General features: G+C 41.8%; 1 protein-coding gene across 2 annotated transcripts in view; it reads left to right on the top strand.

The window, feature by feature from the left end:
* Positions 1–2,711, top strand: part of prrc1 (proline-rich coiled-coil 1) — a 34,263-nt gene extending 31,552 nt beyond the window's left edge. For both annotated transcript variants that reach the window (XM_024381563.2, XM_024381562.2), the window contains exon 9: positions 466–2,711. In XM_024381563.2, the coding sequence (XP_024237331.1) occupies positions 466–675 (210 nt within the window). In that variant the 3' untranslated portion in view covers positions 676–2,711. The remainder of the gene's footprint in view (positions 1–465) is intronic.
* Positions 2,712–15,691: the final 12,980 nt, after the last annotated feature.

Here is a 15,691-nt window from a genome sequence, read left to right as displayed (position 1 = left end):
AGTCTTTCCCTCTGGATGAAAAGCCATTAGTGTAATGACAGGCTGCCATTGTATCATAAGTGCCCCTTTTCAAAATTCGACCTGTCAAAGCTGTAGCTTGGTGTTGTATTGAAATAGAATTTCATAATGTAAACCTAATTGCCTTGATTTAAAACTCTGTGAAAATGAGTCTTTCGGTCAATGCTGTGTCACTGGTGAAATTGGAACATTGCTTCGAAGTAAAAGCGTGAAAGGGTTTGAAGGCAAATTGCTTTCCAAATTGTTATAATTTAAGCAGTCTTGAAACATGAAATATTAAATCATGTTTATTCATTAAATGTGAATTGAGTTGAGTGTAAATTGTTGTTAGTCTACAGAATATGGACTAGACAGTGTAAGGAGAGTGGTTGTATGAACAGGTGTTGGTGAAATGAATGCATGTAAATGTCAAGTGATAGGAACACTATCTTTCACCTGTCCCCAAAGGCCCAGTCCCTGACCCCGCCGGACTACAGCCTTCGCTGGTCGGGCCTACTGGTGACGGTGGGCGAGGTGCTGGAGCGCAACGTACCCAATGTGTTGCGCACGGACTGGCACCAGGCCTTCACGGGCATGTCCCGCCGCCAGATGATCCAGAGCGCCGCCAAGGCCCTGGCGGGCATGTACAAGCAGCAGCTTCCACCCAGGACAATGTGAGGTGGCACCATATCCCCCAGCCACCATGTCTTTAAACTGACAACTAGGGGGAGGGAGAACCAGAGGAGGGAAGAGGGGGTTGGGCAGAAGCGGCAGCCGTTTCACCAAATGGGATTCCTACTCTGCTTCTAGCTGTCTGTCCTGATTGGGCAAAAATCCAAATGCAATTTTTTTCGTTATGTTTTATTATTTGTTTGTAGCAAGGTTTTATGGGTTGAAACATTCTGACGTGCCAACTGGATGGAGAGAATGACGGAAGTGGATTGTTCCTTCAAAAACAGGAAATCATTTATTTCTAAATCAACTTTTTTCCCCCAGCTAAGGCCCAGAAAGAAATGCCGTTTTAGAGAGAGCGTAGCAAACTAGCTCATTAAAGTAATGGCGTTTTGTAAATGGGGAACGATAGTGCTTTGTCTGTTTTTGCAGGGAACTCATTTTGACAGGTCTGGAGTTCGTCACTGAAAATTGGTTATATTTCCATTATAGGTCCATTATAATTTCTACACATTTTCGCTTTTGGTATTAGTCATTTTAAAGTGTATTGATTTTGTCAGTACAGCTTTTTTTGCCAATATTTGGGCAAATATCAGAATTGGGCTGCCTGTATAAACACAGCCATTTACTCAAACCACCTGTGGGCCAGATTGGACCCCTGTATGTTTGACGCCCTGTTTTTAGAGAGTATAGCCAGTGCTAGTTGGTGTAGTATGTCAACCACCAACCTTCCATTTCTTTCTCCCTACCACTTGGGGGGGAGTGTGTTTTTTTCTGTATGAATTACCTGCAGCCTAAATGCTATCTTGAGATCATTGCATGTAACTTAACATTTATCATTGCATTTAGCGTATATTTATGCACATCTCTCATTGACGTCAACTTGGGATTTACGTAAAAGTCCATTTCACACTTAGCCTATGTAACTCAATGGAGGCTTTGGACTGAATGAGCTGTAATGTGCGCACCAAGATATCAGGGCCTTAAAATCCATTAGTTGTAATGTTTTGTTGTGTGTGTTAATGTAACAATTGTTGTCTGTACATTAACGCTACATAGGTTATTACATGTACACATACTTTACATGTTAGTGAAGGCCAATGATTTTCAAATGGAGAAGGGTGAAATTACATTCTTTCATCTATGAATTGGAATGATTCCTTGGAAGGTGTTTCCTGATAGACAAGTCATTTTCTATGTGATTTATTGGAGCTCAGTTTATCGTAAGTCAATTCTTTAGTTTGTCCAACATTACCATTCTGTTCTATACTGTGTGAAGGCACCCCTTGCAAGAAAAACACTTTTTTGTATTTATTTTTACTCGAGTGATAAGAGTGCAACAAGAAAACACAAAGCTGTATATGACCTCTGGGGTTGTGTTTGGAAGGCAATCCATTTGTTATTCGTTGCTGCTGCCTGAGGCAGGAGTACATTCTGTTGTCCAAAACACGGAAGTCCCATGGTAGTGGGATGCAACACCACTAGATCAAGAGGTGAGTAAACAACTTTTGTCAGATAGTTATTCAACTATACCAGAGAAATACTAGGACTTTGTCTAAACTCTTTGCTTTTTAACTGGTTTTATGTACAAAACAGTGATTTTCTGTGTTGGGCTTTTCTTAACTCCTAAATGTGCCTTCATGGGGAGAGTAAATATCAATTTTTGTCATACCTATTTGTCTCTGGTTTGCATGGTTATTTGGCTTCGATAAGAACTGCCACCTAGTCAATGTCACTGTCAATATTTAAGAAACTGACACCACACATATCTGCCCGTCACAACCAGTGTATGCCTCAGGGTAAAGATATAAAGATATTGACAGCAACTCTGTGCTGAATCGGGCTCCAGAGACACAATTAACCTACGGATCGATGCACCATCGCTGGATTCGCTCTGCTTATTTTACAGGGTTGGCAAGGTCAAGAAAATCCTGTGAAAGTCATAGCATTTTAAAATGGTGTTTTCCAGGCCTGAAAAAGTTTTGGAAAATGATACAAATCTGAAAAGTCATGGAAATAAAGTATTTTTTAAGTGTAATGTATTCAGGCACTGTTGTCAAATATTTTATCAACTAAATTAACATATCAGCCGGGATCGGGGTGACATCTGCATTCGCGCGGATCACCTGCATGTGTGCGAGACAATTGGGCCGTTTCTCAATGAGAGAACCCGACCAGAAAGAATCCAGCTTTTGTCAAATTGACGTTAGATTTGACTTTTCATAGCAGGTCAGGAGAATTCAATTCAGGTTCTGAAAAATATTATGGTTATAAACCCTGGTTGTAGTTAAAGGCCTTCGTTATGAACACTCTAAGACATGTTTTCCACACTCCTCTCTGCTGCCTTGCTTAAGGCCCTTGTCATTATGTTTGAATTCTTGTACCTATGTATGAAAAGCTAAATGTAGAATTTTATGACTAAGAACGTTCAATGTAGAACATAAGGTGGCCTTGGCTTAAAGTAGCTAGCAGATCAGAAAGTAACTAATTTACAATAGTGCTGATAAGTTCAGTTAAATGTAATTTAATGATTCATTGAGAAATGCATATATTCAGTAATAGCATCACCAGGATACTAATATTGATATGATACTACAGTACATAAGTTAACTAATAAGGATCCAATTCTAAGACTTCCATTACAGACCTCGAGACCTTTTAAGAGTGCCTTTCAAAACGATAACTTTCACGGTCTTTCAAAACACCAGCTATATCTTCACAACTTCTCTTACACTTTCAATAAATGATTAGACATTTACACTCATTAGTTATTCACACTGCATAAATTTACGTTTCCCCTTAAAATGTAATTACTGAGATCAAGGTACGTCCCGGAGTGTCAGGAAACAGTGAAAACGTTCAGCTCTGTCATTAGCCTGGGGAGACAGTACAAGGTACTGGACAAAGACAATGAGGTTATGTCCTAAATAACACCCTATTCTCTATTTAGTGCACTACTTATGACCAGCCCTGGTCAAAAGTAATGCACTAAATAGGTGATAGGGTGCCATTTGGGATGTGGATGAAGACAGAACTATCAGGAGAGATGACCTCAGAGGGTAAACGCACAGAGGACAAAACGACAGAAGTCGAAAGGATAATTGCTTTATGAAAGCAAGTTCCCTGACTGTACTTGTTCGCAGTGATTTAGTGGTAGTGTGTTCACGTCCAATGAACTCTCGACTTACTGCTGAGGCCATGTAGTGTACAGTGTTATTTTATGTCGGAGATGAAACAATGAAAATAATGGTTCCAATGAAATGTTCTGTTTTGTATTATCCTGGCACGTGATATTATAAATTATAACCATAGGTTTTTAATGTGTCCAAGTAAATAGATGTACAGTTGAAGTTGGAAGTTTACATACACATAGAAATAGACCTCTGAACCTTTCACCTATTACTACCTGTCAGGGCAAGGAGATTAAGGTTGTAACCTCATATACATATATTGGAATTTTAATTGATGACTGGCTCTCTTTTAAATTGCATATTCAACAACTTACATAAATATTGAAGCTGAAATTGGGATTTTATTTTAGGAATAAGGCCTGTTTTTCTTTTGAAGCCAGAATGAGGCTAGTATCAGCTACATTTATGCCTAAACTAGACTGGGGATATTTTATATATGAATGCTTCTGCTCAGTGTTTGAGATCAATTGACACCCTTTACCATGGCACTTTGAGATTCATTTTAAACTGCAAAACCCTTACGTACCACTGCACTTTGTAAACCATGGTTGGCTGGCCTTCTCTAGTCACTCGTAGGCTCAGTCACTGATATACTTTTATTTACAAAGCCATTTTGGGTTTACTACCTTTATATTTGGGCATTTTTATTGTTCAGAAATGTGGTGGGCACTCTCTTCGTTCGCTGGACTTTATCCTGCTAACTGTTCCAAATGTCCGAACTGAATTTGGTAAAAGAGCGCCTTACAAAATACTTTTAAACTGGAAGAACTTGTCCCGATGGGTATTTTTATATCACTGATGAATGACCTTGAGACTGATTCCCTGACCTGTCAATGTTTTTAATTAGCTGTTTTTGATTGTGTTATACTCTTGTGAATTCTATGGTTTTTACTAGATTACTTGTAGTTGTTCATGTTGTTTGTCTGTAATTTTTGTAATGACTTGGTGCTGCCTATCTTGGCCAGGACGCTCTTGAAAAATAGATTTTAAATCTCAATGAGCCCTTCCTGGTTAAATAAAGGTTAAATAAATCAAATAAATAAACTTAGGTTGGAGTCATTAACTTGTTTTTCAACCACCCCACAAATTGTTTGTTAACAAACTATAGTTTTGGCAAGTCGGTTAGAACAGCTACTTTGTGCACGACACATACTTTTTCCAAGAATTGTTTACAGACAGATTATTTCACTTATAATTAACTGTATGCCAATTCCAGTGGGTCAGAAGTTTACATACACTGAGTTGACTAAATGCCTTTAAACAGCTTGGAAAAATCCAGAAAATTATGTCATGGCTTTAGAAGCTTCTGATAGGCTGATTGACATAATTTGAGTCAATTGGAGGTGTACCTTTAAAAAAAGAAACATTTAGTTCACATTTTATTTAACCAGGTGGGCTAGATGAGAACAAGTTCTCAGTTGCAACTGCGACCTGGCCAAGATAAAGCAAAGCAGTTCAACACATACAACAACACAGTTACACATGGAATTAACAAACATACAGTCAATACTACAGTAGAAAAGTCTATATAGTGTGTGCAAATGAGGTAGGATAAGGGAGGTGAGGCAATAAATAGGCCATGGTGGCAAAGTAATTACAATATAGCAATTAAACACTGGAATGGTAAATGTGCAGAAGATGAATGTGCAAGTAGAGATACTGGGGTGCAAAGGAGCAAGGTAAATAAATAAATACAGTATGGGGGTGAGGTAGTTGGATGGGCTATTTACAGATGGGCTATGTACAGGTGCAGTGATATGTGAGCTGCTCTGACAGCTGGTGCTTAATGCTAGTGAGGGAGATATGAGCCTCCAGCTTCAGTGATTTTTGCAGTTTGTTCCAGTTATTGGCAGCAGAGAACTGGAAGGAAAGGCGGCCAAAGGAAGAATTGGCTTTGGAGGTGACTAGTGAGATATACCTGCTGGAGCGCATGCTACGGGTGGGTACTACTATGGTGACCCGTGAGCTGAGGGGGAGCTTTTACCTAGCAGAGACTTGTAGATGACCTGGAGCCAGTGGGTTTGGCGACGAATATGAAGCGAGGGCCAGCCAACGAGAGTGTACAGGTCGCAGTGGTGGGTAGTATATGGGGCTTTGGTGACAAAACGGATGGCACGGTGATAGACTGCATCCAATTTGTTGTGTAGAGTGTTGGAGGCTATTTTGTAAATGACATCGCCGAAGTGAAGGATGGTCAGTTTTACGAGGGTATGTTTGGCAGCATGAGTGAAGGAGGCTTTGTTGTGAAGTAGGAAGCCGATTTTGGATTGGAGATGCTTAATGTGAGTCTGGAAGGAGAGTTTACAGTCTACGGCTGCACACTAATGTCTCTTATCGATGGCAGTTATGATATTGTTTAGGACCTTGAGCGTGGCTGAGGTGCACCCATGACCAGCTCTGAAACTAGATTGCATAGCGGAGAAGGTACGGTGGGATTTGAAATGGTCGGTAATCTGTTAACTTGGCTTTCAAATAACTTAGAAAGGCAGGGTAGGATTGATATAGGTCTGTAGCAGTTTGGGTCAAGAGTGTCTCCCCCTTTGAAGAGGGGGATGACCGCGGCAGCTTTCCAATCTTTGGGAATCTCAGACATTACAAAAGAGGTTGAACAGGCTAGTAATAGGGGCCGCAACAATTTTGGCAGATAATTTTAGAAAGAGAGGGTCCCGGTTGTCTAGCCTGGCTGATTTGTAGGGGTCCAGATTTTGCAGGTCTTTCAGAACATCAGCTATCTGGATTTGGGTGAAGGAGAAATGGGGAGGCTTGGGTGAGTTGCTGTGGGGGGTGGAGGGCTGTTGATCAGGGTAGGAGTAGCTTGGTGGAAAGCATGGCCAGCCGTAGAAAAATGCTTATTGAAATTCTCAATTATAGTGGATTTATCGTTGGTGACAGTTTTTCCTAGCCTCAGTGCAGTGGGCAGCTGGGAGGAGGTGCTCTTATTCTCTATGGACTTTGGTGTCCCAGAACTTTTTTGAGTTTGTGCTACAGGATGCAAATTTCTGCTTGAAAAAGCTAGCCTTAGCTTTCATAACTGCCTTTGTATATTGGTTCGTAACTTCCCTGAAAGTTGCATATCATCGGGGCTATTCAATGCTAATGCAGAATGCCACAGGATGTTTTTGTGCTGGTCAAGGGCAGTCAGTTCTGGAGAGAACCAAGGACAATATCTGTTCCTGGTTCTACATTTTTTTTTTTAACGGGGCATGCTTATTTAAGATGGTGAGGAAGGCACTTTTAAAGAATAACCAGGCATCCTCTACCAACGGGATGAGATCAATATCCTTCCAGGATACCCGGGCCAGGTCGATTAGAAAGGCCTGCTCCCTGAAGTGTTTTAGGGAGCGTTTGACTGATGAGGGGTGGTCGTTTGAACGCAGACCCATTACGGATGAGGGAAATTAGTCAGTGATCGCTGAGATCTTGGTTGAAAACAGCAGAGGTGTGTTTTGAGGGCAAGTTGGGTAGGATGATATCTATGAGGGTTCCCATGTTTACAGATTTGGGGTTGTACCTGGTGGGTGCATTGATAATTTGTGTGAGATTGAGAGCATCAAGTTTAGATTGTAGGATGGCCGGGTGTTAATTAAGCATGTCCCAGTTTAGGTAACCTAGCAGCACGAGCTCTGAAGATAGATGGGGGGCAATCAATTCACATATGGTGTCCAGGGCACAGCTGGGGGCAGAGGGTGGTCTATAGCAAGCGGCAACAGTGAGAGACTTGTTTCTGGAAAGGTGGATTTTTTTAAAGTAGAAGCTCGAATTGTTTTGTTACAGACCTGGATAATAAGACAGAACTCTGCAGGCTATCTCTGAAGTAGATTGCAACACCTCCCCCTTTGGCAGTTCTATCTTGTTGGAAAATGTTATAGTTAGGGATGGAAATTTCAGGGGTTTTGGTGGTCTTCCTAAGCCAGGATTCGGACACGGCTAGGACATCCGGGTTGACAGAGTGTGCTAAAGCAGTGAATAAAACAAACTTAGGGTGGTGGCTTCTAATGTTAACATGCATGAAACCAAGGGTTTTACGCTTACAGAAGTCAACAAATGAGAGCACCTGGGGAGTAGGAGTGGAGCTAGGCACTGCAGGGCCTGGATTAACCTCTACATCAACAGAGGAGGAGTAGGATAAGGGTACGACTAAAGGCTATCAAAACTGGTCGCCTAGTACGTTCTGAACAGAGCGTTAAAGGAGCAAGGTTTCTGGGCGCGATAGAATAGATTCAAGGCATAACGTACAGACAAAGGTATGGTAGGATGTGAGTACATTGGAGGTAAACCTAAGCATTGAGTGATGATGAGAGAGAGAGTCTCTAGAGATGTTTAAACCAGGTGATGTCACCGCATATGTAGGAGGTGGAACTAAATGGTTGGTTAAGGCATATTGAGCAGGGCTAGAGGCTCTACAGTGAAATAAGACAATCACTAACCAGGGCAGTAATGGACAAGGCATATTGATGTTAAGGAGAGGCATGCGTAGCCGGGTGATCAGCGGTATCCATTGAGTAGTTGGACTGGCTGTAGAAATGGCGATTCAGACAGCTAGCAGGCCGGGGCTAGCAGAAGGGCCTTAGAGGGACTTCTCAATGGCGGAAAGTCTGTTTTAGCCTCCACGTGTGGTGACGTCGATAGACTAGTCATGATGGATTAGTAGGGTCCCGAGTAGCAGAGGGCTCCAAGTCCAATTTGCAAAATAGGTATAGTGGCCCAAGAAATTGGCCGATGGATCTATTCAGCTACCAGTCCAATATGCTCTTGACAGCTGGCGGTCCGCGGCTAGCAGATGGGCATTCAGGGGACTTTATGATGTATGTGCCAGTTGAGTACCCCCTCGAGCAGATTACGTCGTAGTCCAGTTGTGAAGGATCGGCGGGGTTCTGTGCCCTGTACCGGCAGTAGAAGCGGTCCGGGTATTGTAGCCCAGAGGTGGCTGATGGGCCTCTTCAGCTAGCCTGGAGAATGGGCCTAGCATGAGCTAGCTCCAGGCTACTTGGTGCTTGCTTCGAGACAGACGTTAGCCAGGAGCGGTCACTCGGATAGCAGCTAGCTATCTGCGATGATCCAGGTAAAAAGGTCCAGAGCTTGCGGTAGGAATCTGGGTATATGGAGAGAAAATATGTCCAGTATGTTCTGGTTTGAGTCGCGTTGTACAAACTGGCGAGAGCTTTCCGAGCTAAAGTTTAGCTGATAACCGCTAGCAGTGGTTAGCTGGCTAGTAGCTAGTGAGCTGGCTAGCTTCTGTTGGGGGATTCCAGTTCCGAGGTAAATAATACTTAGAAACAACAGATCCACACCACATTGGGTGAGGCGGGTTGCAGGAGTGTATTTTAAAGTTGAGGTTTAGAAAAATATAAAAGATATTCGAAGAAAAATATATAAAAAGATATTTACATGGGACACAACAAGACAAAGGACAAAGACTGCTAAACCATCTTAGTACCTGTGGATGTTTTTCAAACTCAGTGCCTTTTTGCTTGACATCATTGGAAAATCTTTTTAAAAAATCAGCCAGACCTTCTGAAAAAAATTATTGTAGACCTCCACATGTCTGGTTCATCCTTGGGAGCAATTTCCAAACGCATGAATAGTACCACGCTCATCTGTACAAACAATAGTACCCAAGTATAACCACCATGGGACCACGCAGTCATCATTCTGCTCAGAAAGGAGACACGTTCTGAACGTACTTAGGTGCGAAAAGGAATGGGCCAAAATTCACCCAACTTATTGTGGGAAACTTGTGGATGGCTACCCAAAACATTTGACCAAAGTTAAACTATTTAAAGGCAATGCTACCAAATACTAATTGAGTGTATGTAAACTTCTGATCCACTGGGAATGTGATGAAAGAATTAAAAGCTGAAATAAATCACTCTGCTTTTATTGACATTTCACATTCTTAAAAGGAAGTGGTGATCTTAACTGACCATAGACAGGTAATTTTTACTCTGATTAAATGTCAGGAATTGTGAAAAACTGAGTTTAAATGTATTTGTCTAAGGTGTATGTTAACTTCCGCTTTCAATTGTGTACATGAATCTGCATGAATGCTACAAGTCTGGCCACTGGACTGGTGATTCCTTTCTTTATAGCTTTCTCTTCAGTGAGTTTGCGCGTATCTCTCCTTTGTTATAGTGCTACTAAGTTTCCACTTGGTGTTAAGAAGTTCTGTATTTGTTCCATACCAAGTCCCCACTTAGTGGATGGCCCAGTGAGGCTACCCACTTCTTCGTGTTCCCATCCTGTCCACATTCAGTTAGGCCAGTTGTTTGTCATAGTCATGAGTTGGAGTGGTTTTGTATACACTTGTCCACTGTAATTACATTCTACACCAGGTGTGTGATAGGATCGGCCTCTTAAAGATGTGGATGAAATATTAAAATTTCACGAGTGGTGTGTGTGGCAGAGCATGGAGGGACCTGTGGTTAACATTTCCATGGCAACAAGCCAGAGTCTTTTGCGCTTATTGCCAGTCATTGGCTCTGCAGTTCATAAGAATGAGATTCCACACTCAGCTCTCGCCAGTGTATAACAGTCATACTGCAATATAATCCCTATTCAACTAAACCCCAGTGCAACACATTTCTTGGCTCTGTTTATGTTCTCTCAAGGTTGAATATATTAAGTATACTAAAGAAGTTGCAGAATAGAAGATCCCCCTTGTCTAAGGCAATGGGGATTCCTCACCTATTGTCGAGTGGTCTTAATTGCCTGGCTGATTTCAGTGTAGCTCCCGCTGTAAGACAGAAAACCAATTACTACACCATTGTGGAAGAAGGCATGTCAAATTAACTATTTCATTCCTCCTCCTTAGGCCCCTTATTGTTCCCCAAGTTCTGTTTTTCAATATCCACTCAGGGAGTGCCAGCACTTGGAGGTATTACTTGGGTTCAAATAATTTGTTGTTAAAGTCTTTATGATGCAGCAGTATATTTTTATCAGGGAGTTGTAATTATGCTGATACAGTATTAACTTCTATTTCTTGAAATCAACTCAGGGAGTTCCTTAGCAGCACTTGAAGACATTGGAGACAGTAATTTATTAAGTCTTTATGTAGCAGAATCTTTTCATCATAATATTATGCTCATGATGCTGTTACAATATTGTCCGGGGTAATTTAGGCTTATCACGTTGATGTGTAGACATTTTCCCTTTTATTTACTGAGATACCCTTCAAATGTTTCTCTATGTATCTGTTCAAGTGCCCAGGACCTCAGAGATACAGTGACATTTAGCAATATTCTGAGCACGGAATATTGCAGGATACAGGCTCAGTAGAACCTGCTTGGGCCCTCCTGGAAGATTTATGTAACAGTCTACTGCAGCGAGGCCTCAACATTAAGCAAATACACACACACCTCTCGCTGAACACACTCTGTTAAAAATAAATAGATCACTTCTAACAGCCATGCGGGAGTCTGAGTGAAAGCTGTTGAATAGGAATTGAAACCCAAGTGCAGATGTAAAACACGATGGGAAATGTACTTGCTGGTTTGAGACCAATGGGAGGGGTTTTGTTAACAAGTGGGCTAATCGATTCGATTTCAAAAGTTTTCTTCTCTTGAAAATGAATAAGTTCACTTTCTGGTTTGAGACCAATGGTAGTGGGTTTTGTTAAAGACCAGCTCAACCCCCCCCAAAAAAAATCTGGTAAAATCAAATTTAAAAAGTCATCGATATTAATCAAACATTGATTCTAGTGTAAAAGTTACACTACAAAGTGTAAATAGCATAATTTGGGTCATAAAGTCAGTATCTTCCAAAACAGAGATTTGCGAGACTTATGGAAGCTATTACGTTCCTAGATCTATTGGATATTTGAGGGTTTGGTTTTCATTTTGATCATGCCCACTAACACGGGATGGTAACACCTGGGGAGAATTTTCATGCATGGAGAAACAGCTGCACTGATTAGTCTCTTTCCAGTCGTACAGAGCTGATGGACTTTTTTACATAAGACAAGTCACCTATGTTATATGGAGATAACACCTTGCCCCTAAGCCCTTTATCAAGTGACCACTTGCTGATGTGTTTGATAGTGATCACTTGAGTCTGCCTGTTTTGGGAAAAATTTGAATTGAGACGATGTGCACTTGCATCCCAACTGCCACTTGTCAATATTCCAAAATTCAAAACCCATGACCTGTTTTGTAACATGATTCACTCTGAAACACTGCCAGACACACACTCCACTAATAGATAGTCAGAAGGGTGTAAAAAGAAAACGTCACAGAAGCACTTAGCCACTCGCCAGTGACTTGATAAGATGATTTAGCTAACGTGTCCTGCCTGCTCAACGTGCCTGCTAGCTACTAGCTTAATTGACAAACAGAGGAGGAAGCAGCTAGTGATATGGGCCACTAATAAACTGGTGTACTAATTGAGAGGGTTGTGCTGATCTATTGGGTTTCAAATGTCTTCTTCTCTTGAAAATGAATAACAAATGGAAGGTTACCTGTATTTGAGCAGAGCTTGAACAAAAGCCTGCACACCCACTTTCCAGACTGAGGGTTAACCACATGTTTTATGCAGTTGCCCTAACAGGTATTCTACTTTGTGGGGGGGTTAAGTGCCTAGCACAACAACAGGACATGGAACATGGGATCAGAGAGCAGCATCCCAGTGTCAATTACTACATTACTTTTTTATACATACATAACGACGCTGCTTATGGTTGGCCATGGAAATGTGGTTAAAAGTCATGAAATTACATCTGTCAAAATGTGTATGAACCCTGTCCCTTATTTCCATTGCGGTCGCTAGATGTATGTATTGATCGGCTATGAAAAGCCAACTGACATTTACTCCTGCGGTGCTGACCTGTTGCACCCTCGACAACCATTGTGATTATTATTATTTGACCCTGCTGGTCATCTATGAACATTTGATCATCTTGCCCATGTTCTGTTATAGTTTCCACCCCTCATAGCCTGGTTCCTCTCTCTAGGTTTCTTCCTAGGTTACGGCCTTTCTAGGGAGTTTTTCCTAGCCACCGTGCTTCTACACCTGCATTGCTTGCTGTTTGGGGTTTTAGGCAGGGTTTCTGTATAGCACTTTGAGATGTCAGCTGATGTAAGAAGGGCTTGATAAATACATTTGATTAGATTTTTATTTGATGTATTGCGCTCTGTAGCAGCCTTAATCAGAAGCAACCTCTTTTTTTTTCTTTCCCCTGTTTGAGGGAAAGACGATTTTGTCCTTTGTCCTTTATCCTTTATCACCTTAAATGCTCAAAGATGGCCAGTGTAATAAGATAACAGGCACACAAGCGTATTAGGCTCTTTCTCTTGTTCACTGAAACTATTTGTCTCCCAACAAAAGACACGTTATTCAGTGGATGGACAGCTTTAGTTGGCTGTCGACCTGTCAGGCAATTCATCCTTGTGGTGTTAATCTCATCGTTAGCTAACCTAGCTGTCCTCCAGAACTGGGTTGGGATTCATTGAGCTTGCCTGGTGCAATGGAACCAATAGGACAATCACTGAACTGCAAACCCTGCCCCTCTGGCGCACCAAACAGGCTAAAGCAAAATGCTAAAAGTATTTGAAAGATTTGAAAAAGATTTTAACCCAGGTTTGTGCTCCACGTTCGTCCAACACTCAAAGCCAGTTTGTTACAGCTTTCTGTCAGGGCTATGACCTCTCTTGAGGCATACTGAAAGCCTCGCTCACTCTAGCTAGCAGATATAATGGTTCTGTTGCCATAATGGTCTATTCCTAAAGGAATCATTCTAACAAGGACCTGATTCAGAAGAACTTGATTCATGCATATGTAGTCCCTCTGTTGATGGTTCTGATTAGGTTGTACTTGAAAGTATCATGTTTGGGAAAAGCTGGGAAAAGCTAACCTTGTCTTCATCAAGATAGATGACTGACATAGGAGGTCCATTTGACTAATGGTACTCGTGTGACCAAATGCACTTTGATAACATGCTGAGGTGTCACGCACCAATAATCTTTGGAGGGACCACAGATGGCCAAATATTTTATTAATTCTGTGTAAAGTAAATTCCATCCTATGCAGGGGTGCCATGCATCCCAAAAATCTGAGGGGGCACAAAGAACTTGAGGATGGCTGGGTGGGTTGTCCAAAGGTTGTAGAATTTAGAATTTCTCAACGCCTGAAAAAGCGTTTTCCTGCAATCTAGAGGCATAATCATTAACCTTAATTTTATGTAAAAAATGATGTATATTTTTCTGCATATCTAAGCATACCTCTTGAACTATCTGTGTTCTCCTGACCGGTTGGTTCTCTTTTAAAGAAACTATACTGAACAAAAATATAAGTGCCCACCCACTGGGGAGCCAGGCCCAGCCAATCAGAATGAGTTTTTCCCCACAAAAGGGCTTTATTACAGACAGAAATACTCCTCAGTTTCATCAGCTGTCCGGGTGGCTGATCTCAGACAATCCTGCAGGTGAAGAAGCCAGATGTGAGATCCTAGGCTGCGTGGTTACAAGTGGTTTGCAGTTGTGAAGCCGGTTGGACATACTGCCAAATTATCTAAAACTACTTTAGAGGCAGTTTATGCTATAACAAAAAAAACATGATCTGTGGACATTCCTGCAGTCAGCATGCCAATTGCACGCTCCCTCAACTTGAAACATCTGTGGCATTGTGTTATGTGTCATAACTGCACATTTTAGAATGGCCATTTATTGTCCCCAGCACAAGGTTCACCTGTGTAATGATCATGCTGTTTAATCACCTTCTTGATATGCCACACCTGTCAGGTGGATGGATTATCTTGGCAAAGGAGAAATGCTCACTAACGGGAATGTTAACAAATGTGTGCACAAAATTTGAGAGAAAAAAGCTTTTTGTGCGTATGGAAACTTTCTGGTACCTTTTTAATTCAGCTCATGAAAAATGGGGCAAACACTTTACATGTTGCGTATATATTTTTGTTTCTTTATAAATGCTTCTCTGCAAGGAATGTGTTTTATTCAGTACATTTAGTTATTGCTTGCTTTTCTAAAGTCTACCAACTTTCTAGCAGGCATGCCAATTAAGATAGACAAGCTAGCTACTCTAACTTGAGTGATAGCCTGAAATAGCTTCTTGGTAGCTAGTTATGAGTATGGGGGACTGGGAACCTAGCTACGCTAGATAAAGAAAACTTCAACAATTGCTAGATTGCCTCCCGGGTGGCGCAGTGGTCTGCATCGCAATGCCACCAGAGACTCTGGGTTCGAGCCCAGGCTCTGTCGCATGCGGCGACGCACAATTGGCCTAGCGTCGTCCGGGTTAGGGAGGGCTTGGCCGGTAGGGATTTCCTTGTCTCATCGCGCACTAGCGACTCCAATGGCTGGCCTGGCGCATTGCACGCTAACCAGGTCGCCAGGTGCATGGTGTTTCCTCCGACACATTGGTGCGGCTGGCTTCCGGGTTGGATGCGAGCTGTGTTAAGCAGCAGTGCTGCTTGGTTGGGTTGTGTTTCGGAGTACGCATAGCTTTCGACCTTCGTCTCTCCCGAGCCTGTACGGGAGTTGTAGCGATGAGACAAGATGGTAACTACTAACAATTGGATACCACGAAAAGGGGGAGAAAAAAATTACATTAAAAAAAAAATATGCTAGATTAATAGTAGTGTTACAGAGAAATAAGAAGAACATGTAAATATACATTATTAACAGGACAAATCTGAGGGGGCACATGCCCCTGTGCCCCCTATGGGCATGACGCCTCTGATCCAATGTCATTTTTCTATTTGACAAATGGATCAAATGAAGGGCGCACATCCTCTAAAAACATATCCAAAACTATAAATGGGCAGCAATCACCTTATGTAACTTTTACACCAGTGGTATTAAATAACAGCTCCTCTTTGCTGA

Source organism: Oncorhynchus tshawytscha, linkage group LG20, assembly GCF_018296145.1.
Source record: "Oncorhynchus tshawytscha isolate Ot180627B linkage group LG20, Otsh_v2.0, whole genome shotgun sequence".
In the NCBI taxonomy this organism is placed as follows: domain Eukaryota; kingdom Metazoa; phylum Chordata; class Actinopteri; order Salmoniformes; family Salmonidae; genus Oncorhynchus; species Oncorhynchus tshawytscha.
The sequence above is the reverse complement of the archived record's forward strand: the minus strand, read 5'-3'. Positions and strand labels throughout refer to the sequence as shown.